This window comes from Coregonus clupeaformis, chromosome 15 (genome assembly GCF_020615455.1).
Source record: "Coregonus clupeaformis isolate EN_2021a chromosome 15, ASM2061545v1, whole genome shotgun sequence".
Taxonomy (NCBI): Eukaryota; Metazoa; Chordata; class Actinopteri; order Salmoniformes; family Salmonidae; genus Coregonus; species Coregonus clupeaformis.
The window spans coordinates 17,446,492-17,461,369 of NC_059206.1; the positions used below are offsets into that span (position 1 = coordinate 17,446,492).

At 45.2% G+C, this 14,878-nt stretch overlaps 1 protein-coding gene across 1 annotated transcript in view; it reads left to right on the forward strand.

Annotated features, from left to right (window-relative positions):
• LOC121582698 (tubulin polyglutamylase TTLL11-like) overlaps window positions 1-9,513 on the forward strand; it is a 33,588-nt gene extending 24,075 nt beyond the window's left edge. The window contains exons 8-10 of the mRNA XM_041898705.2: window positions 5,098-5,334; window positions 5,438-5,544; window positions 8,083-9,513. Coding sequence (XP_041754639.1) covers window positions 5,098-5,334; window positions 5,438-5,544; window positions 8,083-8,453 — 715 coding nt within the window. The 3' untranslated portion in view covers window positions 8,454-9,513. The remainder of the gene's footprint in view (window positions 1-5,097; window positions 5,335-5,437; window positions 5,545-8,082) is intronic.
• Window positions 9,514-14,878: the final 5,365 nt, after the last annotated feature.

A 14,878-nucleotide genomic window follows, 5' to 3' on the forward strand; every position in this document is an offset into this window, starting at 1 on the left:
TGTTAAACAAATCAAAACATATTTTAGATTTTAGATTCTTCAAAGTAGCCACCCTTTGCCTTGATGACAGCCTTGATGACAGCTTTGCACACTCTTGGCAGTCTCTCAACCAGCTTCATGAGGAATGCTTTTCCAACAGTCTTGAATTAGTTCCCACATATGCTGGGCGCTTGTTGGCTGCTTTTCCTTCACTCTGCGGTCCAACGAGGTTGGTGATTGTGGAGGCCAGGTCATCTGATGCAGCACTCTATCACTCTCCTTGGTCAAATAGCCCTTACACAGCCTGGAGGTGTGTTTTGGGTCATTGTCCTGTTGAAAAACAATTGAGAGTCCAACTAAGCGCAAACCAGATGGGATGGCATATCGCTGCAGAATGCTGTGGTAGCCATGCTGGTTAAGTGTGCCTTGAATTCTAAATAAATAACAGACAGTGTCACCAGTAAAGCACCCCCACACCATCACACCTCCTCCTCCATGCTTCACGGTGGGAACCACACATGCGGAGATCATCCGTTTGCCTACTCTGCGTTTCACAAAGACACAGCAGTTGGAACCAAAAATCTCAAATATGGACTCGTCAGACCAAAGGACAGATTTCTACTGGTCTAATGTCCATTGGTTGTGGTTTTTGGCCCAAGCAAGTCTCTTCTTCTTATTGGTGTCCTTTAGTAGTGGTTTCTTTGCAGCAATTCGACCATGAAGGCCTGATTCACTCAGTCTCCTCTGAACAGTTGATGTTGAGATGTGTCTGTAACTTGAACTCTGTGAAGTTAGGCTGCAATTTCTGAGGCTGGTAACTATAATTAACTTATCCTCTGCAGCAGAGGTAACTCTGGGTCTTCCTTTCCTGTGGCGGTCCTCATGAGAGCTAGTTTCATCATAGTGCTTGATGGTTTTTGCAACTGCACTTGAAGAAACTTTCAAAGTTATAGAAATGTTTATGGATTGACTGACCTTCATGTCTTAAAGTAATGATGGACTGTCATTTCTCTTTGCTTATTTGAGCTGTTCTTGACATAATATGGACTTGGTCTTTTACCAAATAGGGCTATCTTCTGTATACCACCCCTACCTTGTCACAACACAACTGATTGGCTCAAATGCATTAAGAAGGAAAGAAATTCCACAAATTAACTTTTAACAAGGCACACCTGTTAATTGAAATGCATTCCAGGTGACTACTTCATGAAGCTGGTTGAGAGAATGCCAAGAGTGTGCAAAGCTGTCATCAAGGCAAAGGGTGGCTACTTTGAAGAATCTCAAATATAAAATATATTTTGATTTGTTTAACACTTTTTTGGTTACTACACGATTCAATATGTGTTATTTCATAGTTTTGATGTCTTCACTATTATTCTACAATGTAGAAAATTTTAAAAATACAGAAAAACCCTTGAATGAGTAGGTGTGGCCAAACTTTTGACTAAGTGTATACATATGTATATGCATGTATGCATGTATATTCTTTACTGCTCTAGGGATTTAATTATTGTTTGGATAACCTTATTTACTAATATGTATAGATTTGAAAAAATAAGAAAAGAAAATAAGAAAAAGATTCACTCTTTATGAGATGCGCACTGCAGAGAACACCGGAAGAATAATTATCATTGAATTATCACAGTGAATGATTGCAATGTTTGTTTATGTGTCAATTAATCCCATAAGGGATGGGTTGCCAACTGGCGATTTGACATGAAAAAAAAAAATCATTCATTCATTCATTTGTCAGACAACACTTTTTCTTTTGGCAAGGAATATCTTTTAATTTCTCTCAAAGATGACCCACATGTAAATGCTAATCTCACAGCTCCAAGGTGGAGATCACAAGTGCATGTGGAGAGAGATGGATAGGAGATGGAATAGATCACTACTCAAAAAGCCATTATTTGGTATTTATTCAGTGCGGTTCTGCCCGTGTCAGATTTAGTTGTTTTGTAGAGCCTCTAGAAAATAAAGCCCAAATGACCCTGTCCGTGCAGCAGTGGGCTGTTGAGTGGGATGTCGAGTGGATAAATGATTTGTGTATGAGAGAGGTTGTAGAGGGCGATTCATTCATGTTGCTTTCTGCAGCATTTGTAAGCTCAAAGGGACAGAATATGTTTTTCTCTCCTGTCTCTGCCTTACTCTACCTTCTGTCAATCATCAAAGTATGGAACGTGTAAAGTTGAAATAGAAAGGTATTCCTAGAGAACTGTCTTGAAACAGAAAGGGTTCAAACTGAGTCTGATATTAAAACATGACAGTTAATCTGAGTTAGTCTCTCTCTCTCTCTCTCTCTCTCTCTCTCTCTCTCTCTCTCTCTCTCTCTCTCTCTCTCTCTCTCTCTCTCTCTATCCCTCTGTCTCTCCCCTCTCCCCCCTTCTCCCAATCTCTCCCCTCTTTTTCTCAGTCATAAATGTCAAGTGATATCTGTTCTCCCGAGCAGCAGCAGGCCACTCAGAGCTAAACACTAATCGTTCTCCAATCTGCCACTACAGCTCTGCTCAACACTACTGAATCCCCTCCACAGACAGTGCTATATGAGTGGTAATGAATGGCTCAGATAGGGTAGTCCACAAAGCATGAGGGAGGTGTGTGTGTGTGCGTCCTGTCTTCTTCCAGCATGTGTGAATGCATTAACCTTCTCTTAGGTCTTTACCAGGGCAGCCCAAAACTCCTAATTACCTAGCAGAGCTAGCACTGAACAACCTACCTTTCTGTCTTTCTGAACTTCCTTCTTTCAAAGTTCTAACACAGCTTGTAGAAGTGTGAGTTCTGTTCTACTACTCTGATAGAATACAGGTGGGTGATTGTTCCACTTCATTTGAAGGAGGAGGACAGTAATTTGTTATTTTTGTTTTTAACAATTGGACAATTGGTTTTTTATACTATACTGCTACTGATTTGTAGAATTCAATATCCTGTCGAGATGAAGGTGAGGTAATATGCAGGGAGAGAGGAGAGAAAGGGAGAGAGAGGAGAGAGGGTTGGAGATTGCTTTGTCAGCTCAAATGGCACCTCTCAGAGAAAAGTGTTTTGTTTGCAGAAAGTCGTGCTCTACTCTGCTCTGCTCTGTTTTCAATTGTGTTTGTGACTGGTTTTCCATCAGCACATTCAGCCGTTATATAGGAGAGAAATAAAGAGACAGCCTACAACAAGTTAAACCACAGTGCTGAGAGTGCTACCTCATTTGTTCTCTGTGTGTGTGTGTGCCTGTCTCTGTATGTGGTGTGTGTGTGTGTGCGTCTGTGTGGGTGCTTGCATGTATGCGTCTGTGTGTGTGTGTCTGTGTGTGTGCTGCGGGCCTTGCGTGCATTATCATAATTGACGCCACACTGGGTTAATGGTGCTAGACAGCTCTGAGACCCCTACACTCTGTCTGCTCTCTCTCTGCTCTCTCTGCACTCTCTCTGCTCTCTCTCTGCACTCTGTCTGCTCTCTCTCTGCACTCTCTCTGCTCTCTCTCTGCACTCTGTCTGCTCTCTCTCTCTGCTCTCTCTGCACTCTCTCTGCTCTCTCTCTGCTCTCTCTCTGCACTCTCTCTGCTCTCTCTCTGCACTCTCTCTGCTCTCTCTCTGCACTCTCTCTGCTCTCTCTCTGCACTCTGTCTGCTCTCTCTCTGCACTCTCTCTGCACTCTCTCTGCTCTCTCTCTGCACTCTGTCTGCTCTCTCTCTCTGCTCTCTCTGCACTCTCTACACTCTCTCTGCACTCTCTCTGCTCTCTCTCTGCACTCTCTCTGCTCTCTCTCTGCACTCTCTCTGCTCTCTCTCTGCACCCTCTGCTCTCTCTCTATGCACTCTCTCTGCTCTCTCTGCTCTCTCTCTGTTCAATTCAATTCAATTTAAGGGCTTTATTGGCATGGGAAATGTACAGTATGTTAACGTTGCCAAAGCAAGTGAAGTAGATAGTAAACAAAAGTGAAATAAACAATAAATATTAACAGTAAACATTACACTCAGAAGTTCCAAAATAATGAAGACATTTCACATGTCATATTATGTATATATACAGTGTTGTAACAATGTGCAAATAGTTAAAGTACAAATTGGAAAATAAATATTGGTTGTATGTACATAACATAAATATGGGTTGTATAACATAAATATGGGTTGTATTTACAATGATGTTTGTTCTTCACTGGTTGCCCTTTTCTTGTGGCAACAGGTCACAAAACTTGCTGCTGTGATGGCACACTGTGGTATTTCACCCAGTAGATAAGGGAGTTTATCCAAATTGGGTTTGTTTTCGATTTCTTTGTGGATCTGTGTAATCTGAGGGAAATATGTGTCTCTAATATGGGTGTACATTTGGCAGGATGTTAGGAAGTGCAGCTCAGTTTCCACCTCATTTTGTGGGCAGTGTGCACATAGCCTGTCTTCTCTTGAGAGCCAGGTCTGCCTACGGCGGCCTTTCTCAATAGCAAGGCTATGCTCACTGAGTCTGTACATAGGTGATGTAGGTGATGGCTTTGTTATGGAAGGTTTGGGAATCTCTTTCTTTTAAGTGGTTATAGAATTTAACGGCTCTTTTCTGGATATTGATAATGAGCGGATATCGGCCTAATTCTGCTCTGCATGCATTATTTGGTGTTTTTCATTGTACACAGAGGATATTTTGGCAGAATTCTGCATGCAGAGTTTCAATTTGGTGTTTGTCCCATTTTGTGAATTCTTGGTTGGTGAGCGGACCCCAGACCTCACAACCATAAAGGGCAATGGGTTCTATAACTGATTCAATTATTTTTAGCCAGATCCTAATTGGTATGTTGAATTGTATGTTCAATTTATAACATTTTTGACATGCGATTTTCTGGATTTTGTTGTTGTTATTCTGTCTCTCACTGTTCAAATAAATTTACCATTAAAATTATATGTCTTTGTCAGTGGGCAAACGTACAAAATCAGCAGGGGATCAAATACTTTTTTCCCTCACTGTATCCTTACCTTCCTCTTTCCTCTTCCTCCTCCTCCACTCCCTTCTCTTCCTCCTCCTCCCTCATCTACCACCTCCTCCTCCTCCTCCACGCTCTGTTCACTCATAGAGCACCTCCTGTCAACACACAATTCCTCCTTAATAACCTCTCTCTCCCTTCCTCTCTCTCTCTCCCCCCCAGGTCCCACCCAGAGCAGCAGCAGGAGGAGATGTTGATGGAGGGGGGGTCACCAGAGAGGAGGGCTGGGGAGGAGGGGGGTGTCCTGCCCTCTCTGTTTCTGAAGCAGGTGTTCCCTAAGTACACCAAACAGTTCAGCTACCTGCGGACTGTGGAGCGCATTGCTGCCCTCTTCTTGCGGTTCCTGGGGGTCAAAGGTAACATGCGCCTAGGGCCCACCGGCTTCAGAACCTTCATCAGGTACTACTATACTACCAAGTACTTAAGTAAAAAGGGCTTTATAAATACATGTGATTGATTGATTGATTAATTACTTGATTAATGATTGATTGGTTGATTGTAGGAACTGTAAGCTGAGCAACAGTAACCTCTCCATGGCCTCTGTGGATATCCTCTACATTGACATAACAAGGCGCTGGTCCAACATGCTGCCTGACTCCAGGGAAGCAGGTAACCCTCCAGCCAATTAGAACCAGTGTCACGTTCGTTGTATAAATGGTCGAAGTTGGTTTTTTAATTAGTTTGACCTCATTTTGATGTGGATACCTAGAGAGTGGACTTATTCATAAGATGGCGCTGGAGAGGTCAACATTCACAAGGCCGCAGGGCCAGACGGATTACCAGGACGTGTACTCCGAACATGTGCTGATCAACTGGCAAGTGTCTTCACTGATATTTTCAACATGTCCCTGACTGAGTCTGTAATATCAACATGTTTCAAGCAGACCACCATAGTCCCCCTGCCCAAGGACACTAAGATAACCTGCCTAAATGACTACCGACCCGTAGCACTGACGTCTGAAGCCATGAAGAGCTTTGAAAGGTTGGTCATGGCTCACATCAACACCCATTATCCCAGAAACACTAGACCCACTCCAATTTGCATACCGCCCCAACAGATCCACAGATGATGCAAACTCTATTGCACTCCACACCGCCCTTTCCCACTTGGACAAGAGGAACACCTACGTGAGAATGCTATTCATTGACTACAGCTCAGCGTTCAACACCATAGTGCCTTCAAAGCTCATCACTAAGCTAAGGATCCTGGGACTAAACACCTCCCTCTGCAACTGGATCCTGGACTTCCTGACGGGCCGCCCCCAGGTGGTAAGGGTAGGTAACAACACATCTGCCACGCTGATCCTCAACACGGGGGCCCCTCAGGGGTGTGTGCTCAGTCCCCTCCTGTACTCCCTGTTCACCCATGACTGCATGGCCAGGCACGACTCCAACACCGTCATAAAGTTTGCCGACGACACAACAGTGGTAGGCCTGATCACCGACAACGATGAGACAGCCTATAGGGAGGAGGTCAGAGACCTGGCCGTGTGGTGCCAGGATAACAACCTCTCCCTCAACGTGACCAAGACAGGAGATGATTGTGGACTACAGGAAAAGAAAAGAGGACTGAGCACGCCCTCATTCTCATCGACGGGGCTGTAGTGGAACAGGTTGAGAGCTTCAAGTTCCTTGGTGTCCACATCACCAACGAACTATCATGGTCCAAACACACCAAGACAGTCGTGAAGAGGGCACGACAAAGCCTATTCCCCCTCAGGAGACTGAAAAGATTTGGCATGGGTCCTCAGATCCTCAAAAAGATCTTCAGCTGCACCATCGAGAGCATCCTGACTGGTTGCATCATCGCCTGGTATGGCAACTGCTCGGCCTCCGACCGCAAGGCACTACAGAGGGTAGTGCGTACGGCCCAGTACATCACTGGGGCTAAGCTTCCTGCCATCCAGGACCTCTATACCAGGCGGTGTCAGAGGAAGACCCTCAAAATTGTCAAAAACTCCAGCCACCCTAGTCATAGACTGTTCTCTCTGCTACCGCACGGCAAGCGGTACCGGAGCGCCAAGTCTAGGTCCAAAAGGCTTCTCAACAGCTTCTACCCCCAAGCCATAAGACTCCTGAACAGCTAATCATGGCTACCCAGATTATTTGCACTGCCCCCCCACCCCCACCCCATCTTTTTACGCTGCTGCTACTCTGTTAATTATTTATGCATAGTCACTTTAACTCTACCCACATGTACATATTACTTCAACTACCTCAACTAGCCGGTGCCCCCGCACATTGACTCTGCACCGGTACCCCCCTGTATATAGCCTCCCTACTGTTATTTTATTTTACTTCTGCTCTTTTTTTCTCAGCACTTTTTTGTTGTTGTTGTTGTTTTATTTTACTTTTTTATTAAAAAATAAATGCATTTTTGGTTAAGGGCTGTAAGTAAGCATTTCACGGTAATGTCTACACCTGTTGTATTCGGCGCATGTGGCAAATCAAATTTGATTTGATTTGATTTGAACAGAGTCTATGAGCTGAGTTGGTGAGCCAAGGGTTAGGTTTGTTTATTTAGCTCAAATGAAGCATTAGCTCTAAACTGTAGCTGTATCTTCAAGGTTTGTGTGGAGCTTTACCACTGCAGTAGATCTTATTTAGGAAGCACTAGTCAGATCTTTGTGAGAGTCAAGAGATCCACATCCAGCAGGATGGGCATGAGGGGGACAGCTGAGGGATTGAAGCAACTCCTACTGCCTGCATGCCGTCGCTCTCTCCAAACATGACGAAGACTTATAGAATGTAGAGAATATGTGAAATCTCTTTTACTTTTCAAAGCAGCTCAGCAGAAGTTTCTAGTAGCTCCTTCTTCAGGCTTGTATCCTTGGCAGTGTGTGTGTGTGTGTATGTTATTTACTGTTTTAGTGTGGTTTATTATTAGTTTATCCGTATTGGAGAGTGACTCCGTCAAGGATCGGGGGAATCAGTGAGATACACGGCAATGAACAGACACTTGGAAAAGTGAATCATGAATTTCTATATGTCTATTAAGTGTATAGAAGTCTATTTGGATCTAACCTCTCTGTCTGTCTGTCTGTCTGTCTGTCTGTCTCTCTCGCTCTCTCTTTCTCTCTCTCTCTTTCTCTTTTCCCTTCTTTCATCCTCTCCACCACATCTCTTCTATCCTTCTCCTCCTGTCAGGCATGTGTCTCCAGGCGTTTGTGGAGGCCTTCTTCTACCTGGCCCAGCGCAGGTTCAAGTCTCTCCCCCTGAGGGAGCAGGTGGTGTCCCTGCTGGAGATGTGTGAGGGTCAGCTGGAGAACCATGGAGTAGGGGGTCCTGGAGGATCTCTTCCCGAGGACAGCACCTGCTCCAGCCGGCGCTCTGTGAGCTGCAGTAGGACCCAGCCAGGCAGGACTCACCACCCCCACCATACGTCCACCGCAGGCCAGGACCTGTCAGCCCCCCAGCTCTGCTCCCCGGCCGCCCTGCGCAGGGCCTCCTCCCAGGACTACCGGCTGCGTCAGAGACCACGACCCCCACACACACACAAGGCCAATGTAGAGAACTGACCTGACTCGGGGCTAAGGAGCTATACTCCCATATACACTCACCCTCCACACACACTCCTCACAAAGGAGCACACAGACTGTCTCCCTCTCCACTGGAAGTCCTCCAGGGGGTCCTGTCAAGAGCAGACAGACAGATTGTAGGAAGCTGACCTCAGAGGCTGACTTCCATGAGACCTGTTCTGGGCTTGATTACCTTTCCTTGTAAAGAGGAAGAGGAGGGAGAGGAAGATAGTGTACAAGGGGGTTGAGTAAGTGGGTGAACAAGGGAGGAAGGTATAGAGGGATAGAGGGAGTGTTTTCCCTCTGGGTGTGAGACATGTAGGAATGGAGTTTGTGTGTGTGTGTGTGTGTGTGTGTGTGTGTGTGTGTGTGTGTGTGTGTGAGTGTCACAACGGCAGGCCACTCAGGTCTAGCGGGGGAGATGGATGGTTGTAAGGCCCTGCTTGAGATGCACTTATTGGTTCTTACCTCCAGTGTGGTGTGTGTCTCCTTTTAGCCCCTGTCATGCTACCCACTGAGTGTGTGCACGTGTGGGTGCGTGTGTGTGCATGCATGCGTGTGTTGTTGGATTTGCGATAATGGCCAGCGGTTCTGCCATTCGGCTGTTCCAGCTCACAGAAGCATATGTTTTGCGATTCGATACTGTCATTTTATTGCAATTAGATGTTCCAAACATATTGCTCACTATATGTCTGCTGTAGAGGGACAAGAGAAAGCCATGAATATACATGTTTTGGAATATAAAAGTGCTCAGCTCAAAACATGTTGGCTCACCATTTAAAAAGAAGATAGAGAACTAGCTATAGGATGATAAATACAGGTACAACCGACTAGCGCTAGCTAACGTTAACAACAAAGCAACATTTTCTATTATATATATATTATATATTTATTTTTTACAAGTCGATACTTGGAGTCACAGTATCGATATAAAACCAGCAAAGATTAGGGGCTATGGTTTGATTTAGGACTGGGCATTTCCTCTCCTTTCATAACAGCAGCTACTCACAATAACATACAGTGAGGGAAAAAAGTATTTGATCCCCTGCTGATTATGTACGTTTGCCCACTGACAAAGAAATGATCAGTCTATAATTGTAATGGTAGGTTTATTTGAACAGTGAGAGACAGAATAACAACAACAAAATCCAGAAAAACGGATGTCAAAAATGTTATAAATTGATTTGCATTTTAATGAGGGAAATAAGTATTTGACCCCTCTGCAAAACATGACTTAGTACTTGGTGCCAAAACCCTTGTTGGCAATCACAGAGGTCAGACGTTTCTTGTAGTTGGCCACCAGGTTTACACACATCTCAGGAGGGATTTTGTTCCACTCCTCTTTGCAGACCTTCTCCAAGTCATTAAGGTTTCGAGGCTGACGTTTGGCAACTCGAACCTTCAGCTCCCTCCACAGATTTTCTATGGGATTAAGGTCTGGAGACTGGCTAGGCCACTCCAGGACCTTAATGTGCTTCTTCTTGAGCCACTCCTTTGTTGCCTTGGCCATGTGTTTTGGGTCATTGTCATGCTGGAATACCCATCCACGACCCATTTTCAATGCCCTGGCTGAGGGAAGGAGATTCTCACCCAAGATTTGACGGTACATGGCCCTGTCCATCGTCCCTTTGATGCGGTGAAGTTGTCCTGTCCCCTTAGCAGAAAAACAACCCCAAAGCATAATGTTTCAACCTCCATGTTTGACGGTGGGGATGGTGTTCTTGGGGTCATAGGCAGCATTCCTCCTCCTCCAAACACGGCAAGTTGAGTTGATGCCAAAGAGCTCGATTTTGGTCTCATCTGACCACAACACTTTCACCCAGTTCTCCTCTGAATCATTCAGATGTTCATTGGCAAACTTCTGACGGGCCTGTATATGTGCTTTCTTGAGCAGTGGGACCTTGCGGACGCTGCAGGATTTCAGTCCTTCACGGCGTAGTGTGTTACCAATTGTTTTCTTGCTGACTATGGTCTCAGCTGCCTTGAGATCATTGACAAGATCCTCCCGTGTAGTTCTGGGCTGATTCCTCACCGTTCTCATGATCATTGCAACTCCACGAGGTGAGATCTTGCATGGAGCCCCAGGCCAAGGGAGATTGACAGTTATTTTGTGTTTCTTCCATTTGCGAATAATCGCACCAACTGTTGTCACCTTCTCACCAAGCTGCTTGGCGATGGTCTTGTAGCCCATTCCAGCCTTGTGTAGGTCTACAATCTTGTCCCTGACATCCTTGGAGAGCTCTTTGGTCTTGGCCATGGTGGAGAGTTTGGAATCTGATTGATTGATTGCTTCTGTGGACAGGTGTCTTTTATACAGGTAACAAACTGAGATTAGGAGTACTCCCTTTAAGAGTGTGCTCCTAATCTCAGCTTGTTACCTGTATAAAAGATACCTGGGAGCCAGAATTCTTTCTGATTGAGAGGGGGTCAAATAATTATTTCCCTCATTAAAATGCAAATCAATTTATAAAAAAATTTACATGCGTTTTTCTGCATTTTTTTGTTGTTATTCTGTCTCTCACTGTTCAAATAAACCTACCATTAAAATTATAGGCTGATCATTTCTTTGTCAGTGGGAAAATGTACAAAATCAGCAGTGGATCAAATACTTGTTTCCCACACTGTATCAGCCTTAGACAAACAGCAGTGGGAAAGAGAGAGAGTCACTCAAAATGTCCACCACAGACCCAACATCAGCACATCTTCTATGACACCCTATATACCCTATGTAATGTACTATATAGGAAATAAGGTGTGATTCGAGACAGAACCAGGGCTGTATCAGGAGAATGCTGTCATTCAACACTGCTTGTTTACAAATACTGTGTCATTCATATCCATAGGAATGTTTTAATAGTATTTTATTTCTGTTGTTGGTTTGTTTTCCGCATAATTTATTCACGTCAGTCAGTGTCACCTATAAACAGTTGCTGGATTGCATGGAGAATAAAACTTTACAGTAAATATATCATGGTTCCTGCAGGACTATGTGTTGCTGCATGTCTACACTGAACACCATACTAAAGAACACACTACAGTAGTTCAGACAGGGGTTCCCAAACTTTTTTGGTCCTCGACCCCATTTTGATATCAAAATGTTTTGGCGACCCCACTATGTAAAAAAAAGTTATGTAATCAACGGCCAATGTTTCGTTTTTTTTATTTGGGCTATGGCAGTCTTACAAATCAGTCTGACAGTGATTTTGACAGTATTCAATCTGAAGGCAGTATGGTTTGAAGTAACTGAAATGCATCAGAAAGGTATTGGGAAGTTCAGAAGATCATCAGGCAATAAATAATGTTGTATGATCTTCTGTGTAGAAAAGAACATCATCTTCATGATATTATTTTCCCCCCCAGTCAGATTTAGTACCTGGTCTTGTCCACTCAGTTCTAATGACTTGTGGGCATAGTAGATGGAAACTGTACATTCCTACGTGTTCCTGAGAGTCTTATCTTTCAGCGATGGGGTCAAAATATTTTGTAGCTTAAACCATTCAAAAGATAGAGCCACATTTGTAGGAAGAAAACAGAAACTGCTCTGTTTATTATAACCGCATCTAGTGGCTAAGGGAGGTTACTCGCTACCACATTTTCGACCCCTAGTTTGGGAAACCCTGAGTTAAGACTATAAACGTTTGCTCCATCATCTAATACTGTACTCCCCCACAGCATCTGAGAATAGATACTCAACCAAAACCTCCACTGGGATGTACTGCACGAATGTCTGTTTATAGCACTGTAATACGGAATAAAGGACTGTATTTAAACCAGTTGAACAGGTTTTTTCTTGATGTCTCTAATAATGGATACTGACTCCCTATAGGTTTTGAATGTGCAATGCATACAAAGATTGTTTGTGTCTGTCTAGGGCTTGTACAGTATATCAAGAGGTGCAGTGTGGATGAAAGTGTGTGAGTGTGTGTGTGTGTGTGTGTGAGTGTGTGTGTGTGTGTTTGTCAATGTTGTCTGGATCTGTGTGTGTTTGTGTGCTCTGTCCTTTTCCCCACCTGTGAGTGATGGTGTCTTTGTGCTCAGCGGAGCGTCACATTTGTCACAGCGTGCGTGTGCGTGTGCGTGCGTGTGCGCGTGTGCGTGTGTGTGTGTGTGGTGGCAGTGGCAGGTCCTTTCACCCCTGACCTAGGCTGTTTGATTAACATGGAGAGGTTAACCACTGGATGACTTATCTCTGACACTCAAACACCATGGCCTGTGACCTCCCCTCACCATTCTGTCTCTCTACCTCTTCCTCTCTCTCTCTCTCTCTCTCTCTCTCTCTCTCTCTCTCTCTCTCTCCTCCCCCCTCTTTCAGTCTTTCTCTCACTCTCCTCTTTATCCCCTCCCTCTCTCTTTTAATCTTTCTTTCCCAATCACCCAACCCTCACCCTACATATATTGCTGATAGAAGAATGGGTTGAATGCTGGATACTGAATTCTGTATATCTAAAGAATGTTTGTGTCATTCTCTGTTTGGAGAGCATGAGAGAGTGGGATCCCCCTCATTAATCAGTGTTAGTGTGATGTTGATCTGACTGAATTCATGTTTGATGTGCCCTAAATGTTCCCACTCTGACTAGTCGAGGGACTATAGAGGTAGGCAGAGAGGCAGGCAAGGAGACAGAGAGGCAATCAGGGAGGGAGAGAGGTAAGCAGGAAGGGAGAGCGGGAGGCAGTCATCCCAGGGAGGGAGGGAGGCATGCAGGGAGGGAGAGCGGGAGGCAGTCAGCCCAGGCAGGGAGGGAGGTAGGAAGGGAGAGCGGGAGGAAGGGAGAGCGGGAGGCAGTCAGCCCAGGCAGGGAGGTAGGCAGGCAGGCAGGGAGGGAGGAAGGGAGAGCTGGAAGCAGTCAGCCCAGGCAGGGAGGTAGGCAGGCAGGGAGGGAGGAGAGCGGGAGGCAGTCAGCCCAAGGAGGGAGGTAGGCAGGCAGGGAGGAAGGGAGAGCTGGAAGCAGTCAGCCCAGGCAGGGAGGTAGGCAGGCAGGGAGGGAGGGAGAGCAGGAAGCAGTCAGCCCAGGGAGGGAGGTAGGCAGGCAGGGATGAGAGCGGGAGGCAGTCAGCCCAGGCAGGGAGGGAGAGAGGCAGGCAGGGAGAGCGGGAGGCAGTCAGACCAGGCAGGGAGGGAGAGAGGCAGGCAGGGAGGGAGAGCGGGAGGCAGTCAGCCCAGGCAGGGAGGGAGGTAGGCAGGCAGGCGCTAAGTGAGCCTCGCAGGGAGCAATTAGAGACATCTCTGTGAAATAAACACAATGAGGAGGCACTATTAATGAGGTCCGTTCCCTACCCACTGACTGCTCCCTCCCTGCCTGCTCCCTGCTACCTGCTGCTGGGCCTGAGTCAATGGAAATACATTCATTAGTTCAATCAGTCCAACACAAACAGCCTCTGAAGTGTATGTGGACAGCCAAGGTGTTATATTATTGTGTTATAGGATGGCGGTGATGCTCTGCTTTCCATTGTTCTGGGCTCCCTGTGTCTAATCCTTGATCTTAGGTTTGTTAGATCTTACATAATGTAATATAAATGTTCTACACAGTCTAATATGTGGCCCACAGGGCAAAGATTCTACACTGGTGTTAAGCCTCTGCTTCTGAAGTGTAGGCCTACACTGAATAACTGTTAGAATACCATGTATAGGCCTACACTGAATAACTGTTAGAATACCATGTATAGGCCTACACTGAATAACTGTTAGAATACCATGTATAGGCCTACACTGAATAACTGTTAGAATACCATGTATAGGCCTACACTGAATAACTGTTAGAATACCATGTATAGGCCTACACTGAATAACTGTTAGAATACCATGTATAGGCCTACACTGAATAACTGTTAGAATACCATGTATAGGCCTACACTGAATAACTGTTAGAATACCATGTATAGGCCTACACTGAATAACTGTTAGAATACCATGTATAGGCCTACACTGAATAACTGTTAGAATACCATGTATAGGCCTACACTGAATAACTGTTAGAATACCATGTATAGGCCTACACTGAATAACTGTTAGAATACCATGTATAGGCCTACACTGAATAACTGTTAGAATACCATGTATAGGCCTACACTGAATAACTGTTAGAATACCATGTATAGGCCTACACTGAATAACTGTTAGAATACCATGTATAGGCCTACATACATGGCAAAAATAACATCTACCACGGGTAAGGTAGGATAGAGTTTTGGAGCATTCTCCCTCTTTTCCTCTTCTCTCCATCGTTCTCCTTCTTCTCTCCCGGCTACTGTGGGGAATAACAATCAGGCAGTATGTAGGTCAGCCTAGCTGAGGAGCATGCGTCGCTCACTACCCCTCTTTTACATCTCTCTCCATCTTCCTCTCCTCTATCGCTCTCCCTCTTTTACCTCTCTCCCTCCACATTCCGCTCTAAATAGCTCTCCTCATCACCCTGTTACTGGACTGA